The 15,643-nt window shown below is 41.0% G+C and overlaps 1 protein-coding gene across 3 annotated transcripts in view; it reads right to left on the reverse strand.

The window, feature by feature from the left end:
• The window catches only part of TDRD5 (tudor domain containing 5), a 123,934-nt gene that overhangs the window by 75,557 nt on the left and 32,734 nt on the right, over window positions 1-15,643 (reverse strand). For 2 of the 3 annotated variants that reach the window (XM_087890121.1, XM_087890123.1), the window contains exons 16-18: window positions 15,103-15,192; window positions 14,397-14,568; window positions 13,486-13,735 (exon numbers count right to left, since the gene is read on the reverse strand). In XM_087890121.1, coding sequence (XP_087746247.1) covers window positions 13,486-13,735; window positions 14,397-14,568; window positions 15,103-15,192 — 512 coding nt within the window. Of the gene's footprint in view, window positions 1-11,409; window positions 11,563-13,485; window positions 13,736-14,396; window positions 14,569-15,102; window positions 15,193-15,643 lie in introns of those variants that run through there. The other variant, XM_087890122.1, reaches the window with a different exon arrangement.

Raw genomic sequence — 15,643 nt, forward strand, 5'->3', positions numbered from 1 at the left:
TAGTCCTTTTCTTCTCTAAGAAAGTTATCCCAAATCCTGCAACTATTGCTCATGTTTTAGTCTCCATGACTTTAATCATCTTAGTTGCTCTTCTCTGCACTCTTTCCAAAGTCTCAAATCTTTTTTATAATGTGGTAACCAAAACTGGATGCAGTATTCCACATATGGCAGTGATGGCGAATGTTTTAGGCACCAAGTGCCCAAACTGCACATGCATGCCCAAAAAGTGCGAATGCATGTGAATGCTGCATGCACATACAGTATGTGCACATGCATGAACATGCGCAGACGTGTGCATGTTCAGAAATGCACGAATGTATGCATGCACAGAGTTGCACGGACATGCACATGCACGGACGTGCGCGCATGTGCAGCAAAGACCCAAAAACCAGCTGGCCGGCAGGAGGCGGGGCATCCCAACACCAGTAGCACGGTATAAGATAAGATCTTTTTCTTTCATGAGCTTGTTTTGTCATTTACAGGGAAACAGAAGCTCATGAAAGAAAAGCCACAGAGATCTGACCTGGGGGGATGGCGCACGTAACAGCAGAGAGGGCTCTGCATGACACCTCTGGCATGCGTGCCATACGTTCACCATCACGGACATATGGTCTTATTAAGGCTTTATATAGTGGTATTAATTCTTCATGTGATCTTGACTCTATCCCTGACTCAGTGGTGGGTTGCCCCTGGTTCGCACTGGTTCTATAGAACCGGTAGTAAAACCGGCGGGAGGCTCCGCCCACCGACCCCAACGTCATCAAAATGCTTCTGCGCTTGCACAGAAGAGCGCGCACACATGCATGGCCCCATTGCAAACCGTAGTAAAGGTAAGTAGAACCCACCCCTGCCCTGACTCTATAACTTTTTTGGCTACAGCTGCACACTACAGGTACTATAGGTGTAACTCTGCTTTTCTACATCTGATGTTTTCTACATCAGCAATTGTCAGCTAGGAGCTATCCTCAAACTACAGTGTTTCCCCAAAAATAAGAAAGGGTCTTATATTGGACAGGGTCTTATTTTCTTTTGACCCCCGAAATATGGCCTTGGCCTTATTATCGGGAGGTCTTATTATTTTTGAGGTGCAGGAGGCCCCTAAATCTCAGCCCCACTGACTAGCTGCTTCGCTGGTGCCTCTCAGGCTGCTGCCTCCAGCAATTGTGGCAGCTTTTTCATTGCTTCCCGTGCAAACAGCACGAGGTGAGGAGGCGGGAGGGGAACTTGCCCAACATACACCTGCCATCCACGTGGAATAGCCTCATGGAGGCCGTTCCCACAAACCCTAGCTCATGCACCCCTTCTCTTAGTGGCGGCCGCAAAAAGAATCGAGACGTGTTATCTTACCTGACTTCCAGCTCCTGCAATGCCCGGTGAGGAGGGGAGAAGAGACGGCAAGGGGAGCCCCATCTCGCTCCATGCATCTCGCTTCTCCGCCGCCCCACCCCTCCTCACCTGCCACTCCCCCTCGCTGACCGAGATCAGCAAGCCAGATTCAGGGAGCTGAACGCGCTGCCGCCTGGGAAAAACATGAGAAATGGGCTCTCTAGCAGTACCTCCTCTCTCTTCTTCTCCCAAGTGGCAGCAGTGCATCCGGCTCACCAAATCTGGCCTGATTTCGGGTGGCAGCGGTAGCGGCTCTGACCCAATCCTCATTGGCAATGCTGCGGACAAGAACCAGCCATGCTGATCTCACTTCATGGCTGCGCAGACAGCCCGCACCAGCCACTGTTCGGAGCTCCGGTGCCAGTCCCCCTCCCCCTAGTCCCAGGTCAACAGGGCTAGGGCTGGCAAGTTTTTTTTTGCGGCCATTAAGAGGAGCACACGAGCTAGGATTTGCGGGAGTGGCCTCCACGAGGCCATTCCGCGTGGATGATAGGTGCATATAGGGCATGTACCTCCTCCCTTTCCCCCCCCCCTCTTCAGCCTCACCTCCTCATGTCATGTTGTTTGCACGGCAGCTGCGCATGTGTCTAAGTATTGGGGGGGCTTATTTTCAGGGGGGATTATTTTAGCATATGCGCTCAAAAGCCCAATTGGGCTTATTATCTGGACAGTATAACATTTTAGTAATTGTCCAAATGAAATCCCCTTCTGTATACTGTACATGCAAATGACATATTGAAAATGATGCAATTAACTGAGCAGTAATTTTAGCCTACAAACATATTGCAATAATCAAGACTTGTACTGTGACCTAAACCTGCCTGCCCCCATTTCACCCATAATAGGATCTTCAGTTCATTACACTGGGAACTTCGTTTTCTCACATTTCTGCAATGCATGGGGATCAGGTATTATTTTAGTGTTCCATTATTCTTCAGTCGTCATCATCATTTTAGTCACTGTCTATCCACTACATGAGTCTTCTGCATGTCCTTAGCCATCTTTTGCCAATTGGGCCAATACTACTTGCCAATGACATTGATCCATCTTGTTTTAAGTTGCTTTATTTTTCAATAGATTGTTTTTTTCCAAAGCGACATATATATTTGTTAACAGTTTTATTACACATGAAAAAATATCTTATCATTTTTATTGAACCATTAATAAGGATCACTGCAACTTTTATTTTAAGGGTGATTTGCAGAATATCCAGTGACAGAACTCAAGAAGCTTCTTGGATGAGATGAGGAACATCTTCAAGAAAAAACAAAGTCCAGTTTGCCTTTTTTAAAAAAGCATCTTTGGGACAACCATGACCTGGATGATTGAGAATTTCCATAGACATCCAGTGACAACGAATTCTACGAGTTTTCTTTTAAATCATTTGGATCAGGTGTCTGTCTGTCTGTCTGTCTGTCTGTCTGTCTGTCTGTCTGTCTGTCTGTCTGTCTGTCTATCTATCTATCTATCTATCTATCTATCTATCTATCTCCATTTATATGACTGTTCATCTCAAGTTCATGCTTCTGGGTGGCTAACTGCTAAATTCTAAAAAGCATTTAAAAACCCTCCAGAGAACAAAGCAACAGTAGTCATGGTAAAAACCAACCATCCATCACAATTTACTAAACCAAAACATAGGCTCAGTCTCACCTTCTGATTTCCAGTCCTAGTAATTTAGCCACATCTTCAAAACCTTACAAAAGGCTGACATGATTGGGGCTAATCTAATTTCTGGTTCATGCAATGAAGATCACACACACATAATAATTTTTCTTTCAAGTCTTGACAATTTGCTATTTTTGTATGTATCAGCCTACATACCAAAAAAGAAAAAAGAAAAAAATAACCAAAACCTGGATGAGTAAATTTTAGAGACTTCCATGACAAAAAATCTCCCATTATTTATGCAAATAGATATAACTCCCAAATTTTTTGGTTAATGGAATATCAGTCTGCTGATACAAATATCACTCTACCTTAAATTCATATTTTAGTACATAGGTAATCCTCGACTTACTGTACAACCAGTGATCATTTGAAGTTACAACAGCACTGAAAAAAGTAACAGGACCATTTTTCGCACTTATGACCATTGCAACATCCCAATGGTCACGTGATCAAATTTTGAATGCTTGGCAACTGACATATATTTATGACAGTTGCAGTGTGCTGGTATCATGTGATTTGTGACCTTCTGACAAGCAAAGTCAACAGAGAAGCCAGACTCATTTAACAAACATGTTACTAACTTAACTTCATTGATTCACTTAAGTGTGGCAAGAAAGGTTGTAAAATGGGGCAAAACTCACGGAATAACTGTCTGGTTTAGCAGTGGAAATTTTGAGCTCAATTTTGGTCATAAATCAAGGACTACCTGCATACAATATTTCAGAAATTTTAAAATAACTCTGCAAGGATGACATTATGTCAAAGAAGTTTCTCAGTCATCCAGGTAGAGTTATCTGAAAGTTGAGACATAACTGGACTTTTCTTTTTGGTTTTAAACCTTTCACTGCTTCATTTCAAACTAAAAAAGAACCGAGGCCAGGGATGACTTCAGTAAGAAAATGCCTGTAATTGAGCACCATCTAATGACCAAAAGCTGGAACAAAAGCTTTGGACCAGAAGCAAGGGAAAGTCTGCTTAGAAGCCTTAGAAGAGTTGATATCATTTAGAGAAGAAAAGCAATAAAAATGGGAAAGCATTTCTGTTTGGATCACAAGATGCAATCTTCTTAAACCTTTTAAAAGGTAGCACCTTATACTGTAATTTGCAGATGAGTTGCCACTTCAGAAGCAATGAAAGACAGGGGAAGCAAACAGCTACCTTTCAGTGTTTCAATCTAACAGATGTTAAGGCTTCTTTTGGGTTCAACCTGGCACCATTTCCCTAAAACAATTGCTACACTCTGCTTACACTTACAAATATAGCATGATATTCACTGTATTTAGGCTACTTGAAATGTTTATTTATCATGCTGATAAATTACTCATGACAAAGGCTCATGGTGATTTTTAGAGAATAAAAAATAAGATATACAATGACCAATGGAAAACCTAACCTCCCTGCAACCATCTATAAAACCAAAACATGAAATAAAACAAAAAAGCGACCTAAATAAAATCTGTCAAAAAAACAAGTGGTAATAACAAATAACAACTGTCATTCATTCATTCTTCGTATCTAACCTTCCTGGAATGTTTGCTTGTTTCAAGCCTCTGACAATTATTCATCAAGCAAGGTTAGCACAATTTCTATTTTGCAATAGTGGTGAATATCAGTAGCTCAGGTGGAAGATGAGGGTTAAGGTTCGTTCTCCGAGCTTGTGGGTTGGTTTCTGAACATTTCATTACCAGACTAAGTAACATCTTCAGTGGAGTTTAAGGGATTTCAGTGTTAATGTTCTTCTGTTTATAAGGCTTCAGGTGTGGGTGTATCAAGTGAAGGTCTTCTGATGGATCAGGTGGGAGTCTTCTGTTTGGTCTTGTGATAAGGAGTTTACATCAGGTCAGAGATGAACTGCTGGTGGGGAGGTTGTGTGGGTTAGTTGAGGGTTGGTGCAGTCTTTGGTTGGTTATGTGGTAGATTTGGATTCTGAGGGGCTTTGGTTGTAGGTCAATGGGTCTGTTGATGGAACTGCTTGTAGAGTGCCAGGCTTCAATGAACTCACGAGCATGGCAGGTGGTAGCATGACCAATGATTTTTGTGCTGCTCCAATTGAACTGGTACTGTTTGGTGTTGGCATGGGTAGAGATAAAATATTTGGGATCATGGCGCTTGACTGCCAGCTGGTGTTCGTAGATTCTGGTTTTTAATTGATGTGATGTTGTCCCATGTAGAATTGGTTGTAATGACTACAGTTGATTTTGTAGATTACATTGTTTCTTTCATCCTTCTGTATTTTATCTTTGGTTCTGGATAATTCTTGGCAGAGTGTGGTTGTGGGTTTGTGGACTATTGTTATTCCTAGGGGTTGGGGGATTCTGACTGTCATTACTGACAACCTTTTTGTGTATGGTAGGGTTGGTTTTTGTGTGGTGGTTGGCTGTGTGGTGTGTTGCGGTTTGGGTGCTGTGTGTCAGAACATGAAGTTTTTTGGATAGCCCTTACAGAGAAAGACATCGAGCAGCAGTTTCTCTTCAGGTTTACTTAGTGTTGTGGTGCTGCAGTATGTCCTGGCCCTTATGAACAGAATCTGGACACAGCTTCTTTTGTGTGCAGTGGGGTGATTGCTTTGCAGCTGAGAATCTGGTCCGTGTGCACAGGTTTGCAATAGACATGGGTTTCTAGTTCTCCGTTGTCTAGTCTCCTTATGTCATCGTCAAGGAATGGGAGTCTGTTGTCTCTTCTATTTTTCCCCACATTTGTTGGGATGCCAAACATGGTCATTCAGTAGACTTGAAATGAGATACATATAGTTTAAGTATAAACTGAGTAGCTTGTTGATTATAGATAGAAAACAGATGTGCCTGGCTTGAAAACCATAATAAAAATTGGAAGGAAAAACCAAATGAGAAGTGAAAATGGTTCACTCCTCAAACCCATTACTTTATTGTTTAAAATTTTCATTAATGAGAACTGAAGATCCTGGACAGGAACAATTCCTTGGTCTATGGCTGGAAGTCAAAGGAGGGAAATTAATTTGGCCCCCAGGATTGAATTACCATCAAGTATGATTCCAGATTTGATTAATATTTTCTGTATTAACAGCAATTTTAAACCTGGAGTGAACTTGGGCACTGAAAATTCTAATTACGTTATGACAGTGTGTTGGGCAAATATTCTTTTTTTTTTCAGGCAGCTTTTTGATCTCTAAAGCTAACATCTACTGAAGTAGGTTTTGGTCGGGTGGGCACTATTACTTTTATAGTGTTTCTACTCAGTGCCTTTTCACATTTAAATCATAAATTCATATTATTTGCATTTTATTGGTAATTTTTGGAAGAAGGATAAAATACACATACCCAATAGCACATGCTGCCTATGTATGAGAAAGGTGCTGCAATATGTGCACAATTCATTTATACATATATTTCTCATTTCTAGAATTCCCTCAAAGAGGGACTCCATTAGAAATTTCATTAGAAGCAGTCAGTAGTTAGTGAAAAGCACCGTAGACTGTAACCCCCTCCCCCAAAAAGGAAGGTGAGTGTTGGGTAATAGGAAATTCTATTCTCAGAGGAACAGAACCAGCCAGCTGCAGACTGGACATATAATCTAAGGAGGTATGTTGTTTCCCTGGAGCAAAAATCAAAGACGTGACAGAACATAACCAAAATAATTAGGCCCACAGATTACTACCCTTTCCTCCTCCTTCACATAGGGATGAATGACACAACGAAGAACCTGAGTACAATATTGAGAGGTTATAAGCAACTAGGCAATAACGTTAAGGAGCTAGGAGCACAAGTACTGTTCTTATCAGTACTTCCAATGAAATGTCAACACACATTGAGGGGAAAAAGAATTCTAGAAATAAGTCACTGGCTAAAGGGTTGCTGTCACCAAGAAAATTTTCCTGGACCATGGACCGCATTACCTACATGAAGAATTCTTGGCAAGGGATGGGCTACACCTCACAAAAACAGGGGAAAATGTACTCAGAAAGAGACTGCCCCCAACTCATTAGAAGGGCTTTAAACTAAAATTAAGGGGGGGGGAGTGACCATCCTTTAGACTCTTTAGAACACAAAACAAATCATAAATCCCAAGAAAACAAATCAAACAATGAGATAGGGAGTGAGGAGAAGAAAAAAAAACTCAAACAAGAAGTAGGAGATGCAGAAAGCATACCCATGGACAGGCATAAAAGTCTTAAATGCTTATGTACAAATGCTCAAAGCTTGGGGAGTTAACAAACAGGGTGAACTAGAAGCAATAGTACATGAGGCTAGGTATGACATTGTTGCCATTACAGAAACCTTGCAAGATGAAACCCATGACTGGAATGTTCTGATGGATGGATACAAATTGTTCAAAAGAAACATATCTATAAAAAGAGGAGGTAGAGTTGCACTATATGTAAGAGATCACTACATACCTACAGAAATGTACACGATCCAAGATAAAAACCTTTAGAATGTATATGGGTCAATATAAAAGGGAAAAAATTGACATTGCCATAGGTGTATATTACAGGCCACCCAACCAATCAGAAGAAATAGATGAACTCTTTGTCAACCAGTTAACAAATGTATGTAGGAAGAATATCACAGTAGTAATGGGAGACTTTAACTACTCAGATATCAATTGGGAGACAAACTCTGTAGCAAGTAGGAGATCAAACAGATTTCTAACCAACCTAGCCAACAACTTAAGTCATCCAAAAGGAGGATGGAACTAGAAGTAAAGCTACACTGGACCTAATTCTTACTAATAGAGAAGAAGTGATAGAGGGAGTTGAAGTTGCTGGAACCTTGGGTGAAAGTGACCACGTCATACTGGAATTCAATATAATGCAAACACAAGCAATAGAAAATAATCCAACCAGTGTCTTAAACTTTCAAAGAGCTGATTTTAACAAACTCAGAGAGAGCCTACAAAAGTTCCCATGGATGAAAATCCTAAAGGGGAAAACAACTCAAGAAGCGTGGGAAATTCTGAAAAATGTGATCATAAAAGCCCAATCAAGCACAATACCACTGAAAAAGAAAAACAAGAAATTCAAGAAGAAACCAGCATGGCTGCACAAAGATCTCTCTGATAAACTGAAAGACAAAAAGGACAAGTACAAAAAATGGAAAGAGGGACACATAACTAACGCTGATTACAGCAGATAGCCAGAACATGCAAAGATGAAATCAGGAAAGCAAATGCTCAGAATGAACTAAGGCTTGCAACAAATTCAAAGATAATAAAGTTTCTTTCAACATATTAATAATAAGAAAAAAGTCAAGGAAACAGAAGGTCCACTAAAGAGAGTAGGTCCATTAAAGATGGCAAAGAAGTAACAGGTAATAGGGAGAAAGAAGGGCTGCTTAAATCATTCTTTGCTTCAGTCTTCACGCAAAAAGAAACTATAGCCCAACCTACCAAAAAACTTACTGTAAAAGACAAACTAGAAATAAAAATTAAAATACTGTATTTTCCGGCGTATAAAACAACTTTTTAACACAGGAAAATCATCTCAAAAGTCGGGGGTCGTCTTATACGCCGGGTACCCAAATCTGAGTTGCTGGCGCTGACCGATGACACTACAGGAGCGCCGACAACATTGAGGGGAAGCTGTGCCGATCTCGTCAAGGCTGCATGCCGCTGAATGCTGGACCCAGCTGGTTGCTACGCGGAGCTTCCCCCGCCATCCCAGGCATCCAGGTGGATATTACTGACGCTCCGACTTCCCCAGACAGGTGGGGCTCGCCATCACTGGGGGTCAGCTGGGGAAGTCGGAGCGTCGGTAATATCCACCTGGATGCCTGGGGGAAGCTCCACTCAGCAACCAGCTGGGTCCAGCATTCAGCGGCATGCAGCCTTGACGAGATCGGCACAGCTTCCCCTTAATGTTGTCGGCACTCCCGTAGCGTCATCGGTCAGCACCGGCAACTCAGATTCGAGAAGCTGTGCCAATCTCGTCAAGGCTGCATGCCGCTCAATGTTGGACCCAGCTGGTTGCTGCGCGGAGCTTCCCCCAGTCCCAGCTGGGGCTCGCCATCACTGGGGGTCTGGGGAAGTCAGAGCGTGGGTAATACCCACCTGGATGCCTGGGACGGTGGGGGAAGCTCCGCGCAGCAACCAGCTGGGTCCAGCATTGAGCGGCATGCAGCCTTGACGAGATCGGCACAGCTTCCTGTCAATGTTGTCGGTGCTCCCGTAGCGTCATCGGTCAGCGCCAGCAACTCAGATTCATGAAGCTGTGCCGATCTCGTCAAGGCTGCATGGGTGACAGGACATGGGTGACAGGAAAAAAACCTGGTACAAAATAGCCCTCTTGCCACTACACATAGCGTAGCCCATTACCTTGACAGGCAGATGTGCAGCCTGGCTCATAGGTATCTCTACAGTACAGCAACAGTACATACAGTACAGCAACAGTACATACAGTACAGTATACAAATAGCTAACAGTCAAGACCCCATCATGGCTCCACCAGCAAGAAGAAAGAAATATGAAGCCAGTTTTAAACTTAAAGTTGTAAATTTTGCCATGGAACATAATAACTGTGCTGCTGCAAGACAATATGGAGTAACAGAAAAGATGGTTCAGGACTGGAAAGCAAATGTAAAAGCATTAAAGAGTATGCCAAGGGGTAAGTGTGCATTAAGAAGAGGCACCCCACATTGGCCAGAACTCGAAAAACATGTAGCAGACATGGTGAATGAGCATCGCCAAAACGGTTATGTAGTGACACGAAATAAAATATGTTTGTTTGCACTTCAGTGGGCCAAATCTAACCCAGATCACAGCAACAGATTTAAGGCCACTGTATCCTGGTGTACTAGATTCTTGGAAAGGCATAATTTGGTACTGAGGCAAAAGACAAAAATTGCACAAAAATTACCTGCAGATCTTGATGCCAAAGTAAATAATTTCCATCGATACGTAATACAACAGCGCAATAAACATGGCTATGCGTTAAGTAGTATCGGAAATATGGATGAAACTCCAATGAATTTTGATATGATTGGAAATAAAACTGTCCATCCAAAAGGTGAAAAATCAATTTTAATTAAAACAACAGGACATGAGAAGTCCAGTTTTACAGTGGTACTAGCATGCACAGCTGATGGCTCCAAACTGAGACCAATGATTATTTTTAAAAGAAAAACAATGCTGAAACTCAAGTTCCCTGTTGGTTGTTTTGTACATGTGAATGAAAAAGGCTGGATGGATGAAGAAGGGGTAAAGCTATGGCTTGATAATGTATGGAGCAGGCAACCAGGTGGACTTATTCAAAACGTAGTCTACTGGTGTGGGATATGTTCAGGGCTCATTTAACTCCCAGCACCAAGCAAAGGCTTGCAAGAATAAACACAGATGAGGCAGTTATTCCTGCAGGATTGACATCGTTGGTACAGCAAGTGGATGTGTGCTTAAACAAGCCATTTAAAGATCGCATTCGAGAACAGTGGAATGAGTGGATGGTTAGCGGTGAAAAGTCATTCACAAAAGGAGGAAACATGCGTGCTCCAGTTGGATGTTTTGTGCAAGTTTGTCATAAAAGCCTGGAATGATATTGATGCAGAAACAGTAATCAAGTCTTTCAAGAAGTGTGGCATATCAAATTCATTAGATGGTATGGAGGACGACTACTTGTGGCAAGATGAAGAGGAAGCCGAAGCTGAGACCACACCATCTGATACGGAATTAGATTGATATGATGACTGCCTTACAAATGTATCACAAGATGTCATTGATGTAGTTATGATATCAGATGACGAACAGGAGGATTTTGAAGGCTTTTAAGGCTGTCACGCCAGCAAAACCTGGCGTGACAGCTATGCAGGCATGACTGCATAGCTTGCAGTTATGATGGGCATTGCTGACTCGCCAGGGACTTGCCCGGCACTGGCTCTCTATTGTTCGTTATCTTCCTCCTATCATCATCAGTTCCAGTTTGGTTGACAGCTTAGAAAACAAACAGCATGGCAGCTCCCATGGGTTTATTGTGTTATCCTTCCTTTCAGCTTTAGAGTGAATTAGGAAAAGTTTAATCCAATTGCACTGTTTTATGTTTACATGTTTGATGACAAACAGCCTTATGTTTATAAGTGACAGTTTTCCTGCTAAGTACCTGCATGTCATAACCATTTGAATTAAAATTACCATATTGAAATCAAATCTGATGTTTTTTAATTTTTATTTGGTGTGCGTTGGAAGAGGGGTAGTCTTATACGGCGAGTATAGCCCAAACCCTATATTTTAACAGGAAAAATAGGGGGTCGTCTTATACGCCCAGTTGTCTTATACACTGGAAAATACAGTAAGTAAGAAAATGATAAGAGAACCTTGATGAATATAAATCACCGGTATCTGACACAATACACCCCAGAGTTCTGAAGGAGCTGGCAAATGTTATCTCAGAATCATTGTACCATATCTTTCAAAAATCCTGGAACACCCGGGAAGTACCTGAGGACTGGAAAAGGGCTAATGTGGTTCCCATCTTCAAGAAAGGAAAAAACAGACCCAGGAAACTACAGACCAATCAGTCTAACATCAACATCTGGGAAGATCCTGGAAAAGATAATTAAAAAAAGATCTGCAAATAACTACCGTAGGAGCAAATAAAGTTATAACTTTATTTATTTATTATAACTAGTAGCCAGCATGAGTTTGTTAAAAACAGATCATGCCAAACCAATCTTGTTTCATTCTTTGATAAAGTCACTAAATTAGTAGGCCAGCTAAATGCTGTGAACATAGTATACTTAGATTTCAAAGTAGACTACAACCTACTTCTTGGTAAGCTAGAAAAATGAGGAATAGACAACATCACCACCAGATGGATTTACAGCTGGCTGACAAACTGTACTCAACAAGTAGTCTTTAATGGTACTACATCCACATGAAGAGAAGTCAGCATTGAGGTACCACAAGGCTCCGTCTTAGGCCCAGTACTCTTCAATATCTTCACAAATGATTGAGATGAGGGAATAGAAGGGAAACTCATCGAATTTGCAGATAACACTAAACTGGCAGGAATAGCCAACACTGCAGAAGACAAACTCAGGATCCAAAAAGATCTTGACAGTCTTGAACAATGGGCCCTATCCAACAAAATGAATTTTAATGTGGAGAAAAGCAAAGTTTACAATAGCATACAGTAAGTACAGATTAGGTGAGACCTGGCTCAAAAACAGTAACTGTGAGAGGGACCTTGGAGTCCTAGTGGATATGAATTGAATATGAGCCAGCAGTGTGCAGCAGAAGCCAAAAAAGCTAATACGATCCTGGGTTGTATAAACAGAGGGATAGAATCAAGATCACCTGAAGCATTAGTACTGCTTTATAAAGCCCTAGTAAGACCACACCTGGAATACTGCAACCAATTCTGGTCACCATACTACAAAAAAAAGTTAGGACTTTGGAAAAAGTTCAGAGATGAGCAACTAAAATGATCAAAGGCCTGGAAACAAAAACATATAAAGAATGGCTGCAGGATTTGGGTTTGGCTAGTCTAGAGAAAAGAAGAATTAGGGATGACATGATAGCAGTATTCCAATATTTGAGGGGCTGTCACAAAGAAGAAGAGGTCAAATTATTCGTCAAAGCACCAGAGAACAGGAAAAGAAACAATGGTTGGAAACTAATCAAAGAGAGAAGCAACCTGGAATTAAGGAGATACTTCTTAACAGTGAAGACAATTAACCAGTGAAACAGCTTGCCTTCAGAAAATGTGGGCACACCATCACAGGAAGTTTAGAGACTGGACAGTCACTTGTCTGAAATGGTATAGGTTCTTCTGCTTGAGCAGGGGGCTGGACTAAAAGACCTTCAAGGTTCCTTCCAGCTCTACTCTATTCTAATTCTGATTCTAACTCACTCACATTCACATTGCACATATGCAGGAAAATATTGAGACTGAATATTTTAATGTGAGTCATTAGAAATGCTGAGAAGACCAAATGTAGCATCCATATTAATTTAAGCTGTTTCCCAGAAAACTGCATACACTTTTTAAAAAAACCCAAATTACTCTGCTTGGTTATTACTAAGGCTGGTCCCACACTGTTCATATCTGCACACATTACACTGATACATTACAATATCCTAGGTTGGCAAGAACTCAAATGTGTATGAAGACCAATACCAGCTAAAGAATTGGCCAGCTGTGGTTTGACACTGTTGTATATGCTGTCCTCAACACTCACTGACTCTGCCAGCCTACAAAAATATGCATACAACTTAAATAAGACAGTTCATTGATTATTTTCAAAACTATTATATTAAGAGTAGAAATGTTAACAGTAATATACAACAAGAAAAGCAAGTAATATACAACAGAAACATGGGGAAAAATCATGGCATAAATTGTCCAAATTTCAGTTGGGCTTTAAATTATAATTTCCCATAGGCTCAAATTACAAGATTTTTTTAAAGCTATTGTCCAGTTAACTAGATGAACATTGAAGTCTTTTGGAAATATTTCATACTGACTTTTGTGATATCTTCATCTTCCTAAAGGTAAGGGGGAAATATCCACCAGAGACAGCTAGTCGTGCAGATGCTCCCAAGGCAACAGTTGGACTGCATGGAATACAGAATTTTGGAGAGCCCTGAAGCTCAGCAGTAAAGACCAAAGCATTGTGACCAAGGGCCCAAGGTTCAAAGTAACGATTAGCATTATATACAGAAACTGTTTGAGTTCTAGAAGCATCATTAACCATATTCTCTGAAGCAGGTCTTCCTACATAGTAAAGAGAAGAAAGAGTGGTCAGAAGTTATTTGTTATAGGGCTTAGATCCATCCAGTTGTTTTGCCCTGACCAATCTCACTTTAACTAGTTCACATTTCTACAATGTAAGTGTAGATTCTGCTTTCCCACATCTTCTCCTTAAACCATTCTAATTCCACTTTTGATTAAACAAACATGAAGTCATATAAAATTACTCAACAAAACCCAATTTTCATCATGAACAGGAAGTGTTGAGTAGAGAAAGCTGTTTTCATGTCCCTAAAGGAAACCTCTGTCTAGACTGCATGATAGTTTCTTATTTGAAACATGAAGATGAATAGAATCTGCTGTGTAAACCAGTATCCAATATTTCCCTATTTTCCCACCCTAGCTCCCTCATATTTTCACTTTACATGTTAACCCTTTCAGAATCAGTATGTTCCATACTATTCTGATTAGCCACCATTCCTGATATCTCAGAATTTAGTTCTAGGATTCAACAGAGATTATGCTTCAAAAGTTGATCATTTTGTAATCTCTACTGAATCTGATTTTGTAGTATCAGCTCAGCTACAAATCCATTTTAAAGGGGTATGATACTTTGGCAACAAATTTAATAATACTATAGTAATAGCAAAGTTAGCATCATTAGAAGATAAATCCATAAATATACCATGCAACACAGATGTTGATGGAGGAAGTTGGGAATGGCAAGCAGACGATTTATTTACATCTGATTCATTTTGACTCAGCTTTCTTGGTTTCTCGGAATGAACAATGGAAACATAAAACTCTTCTAATGTTTGTGACAAAGAATCAGGTATATCTCCAACAGAGGATTCTGTCTGCAGTCAAGTGAAAAAAAGAAACCTGCTTTAAAACACAGGATATCCATTTGACTGACATTGATACAATTAAAAGAAAACACCTGAAGCAAAGGTTTCATATGGCATAGGTGATGGCAGCGGATCGGAAATGTGAGCTCACACGCCTCTTCTGCGCATGTGCAGAGGGTCAAAAATGGGACATAATGATGTCTCGGTGGGTGGGCAGAGCCTCCCGCTGCCGGCCCTACCAGCTCGTGTGAGCCTGAAAGATCCAGCTGGATTTCACTGCTGGGTGATGGTCACATAAATTTGGAATGGCAAATATGGCGAAGATCTGAAAAGTCTAACAATACTTTTGTGGAGTATAATTACCTAGTTGTGTAATTAAATGGCTGCAGGCAAACAAGCAAGCTCAGAGAGCACCAAGGACTTCACAGTTCAACCCAGTTCAGCTAATATATATTTTCTTCTTTTGGAGTTCCTATAGAACATACAAGTGTCCAGCCTAATAAAAACATTTCTCCTAAAGAGAAACAGTACAAATCAAATTACCTTTGTTTCTGCCATCGAGCTCAGAATTTCACTTGGATGTTCCAGACTTGGATCATCTGCTGTCTCAATGGCACTGGACACATCCCTGGTCTGCCAAAAAAGAAGGACATTTATTCCAAGCAGAAAATGACCTCCCTCCACCCCTTAAGTCTTAGAGGGAGATCCAACCTTTAAAATGATGACCAAAGGACCAGAATGGTGAGGAAAGAACAGAGGAAAGCAATTTATATACGGAACTGCCTGGGACTCAAAGTACTATGGTAGCAGCAATGTGTCACAGTCTGTCACACACTGCTATGTTCTCAACAGTACTCCTGCCTGGAGAAGTCAGATCAATTTCTCCATAGCCTCCAAATCTTGATTATAGGATTCAACATGGGGCTGACTTTGAAGGTAAGCAATGTCTCCTTCAAGTCCAGAACGATTTCTGGGGGCTTCATGTGCTGTCTTCTTGTCAACACAATAGTAGAAATAGTTTGCCTTTGTTTTCTTCTTATATGATTCTGACATCCCAAACAACCCTAGCTTAAACCCAGTCTAG

Source organism: Pantherophis guttatus, chromosome 3 (genome assembly GCF_059756535.1).
Source record: "Pantherophis guttatus breed Tessera chromosome 3, ASM5975653v1, whole genome shotgun sequence".
In the NCBI taxonomy this organism is placed as follows: Eukaryota; Metazoa; Chordata; class Lepidosauria; order Squamata; family Colubridae; genus Pantherophis; species Pantherophis guttatus.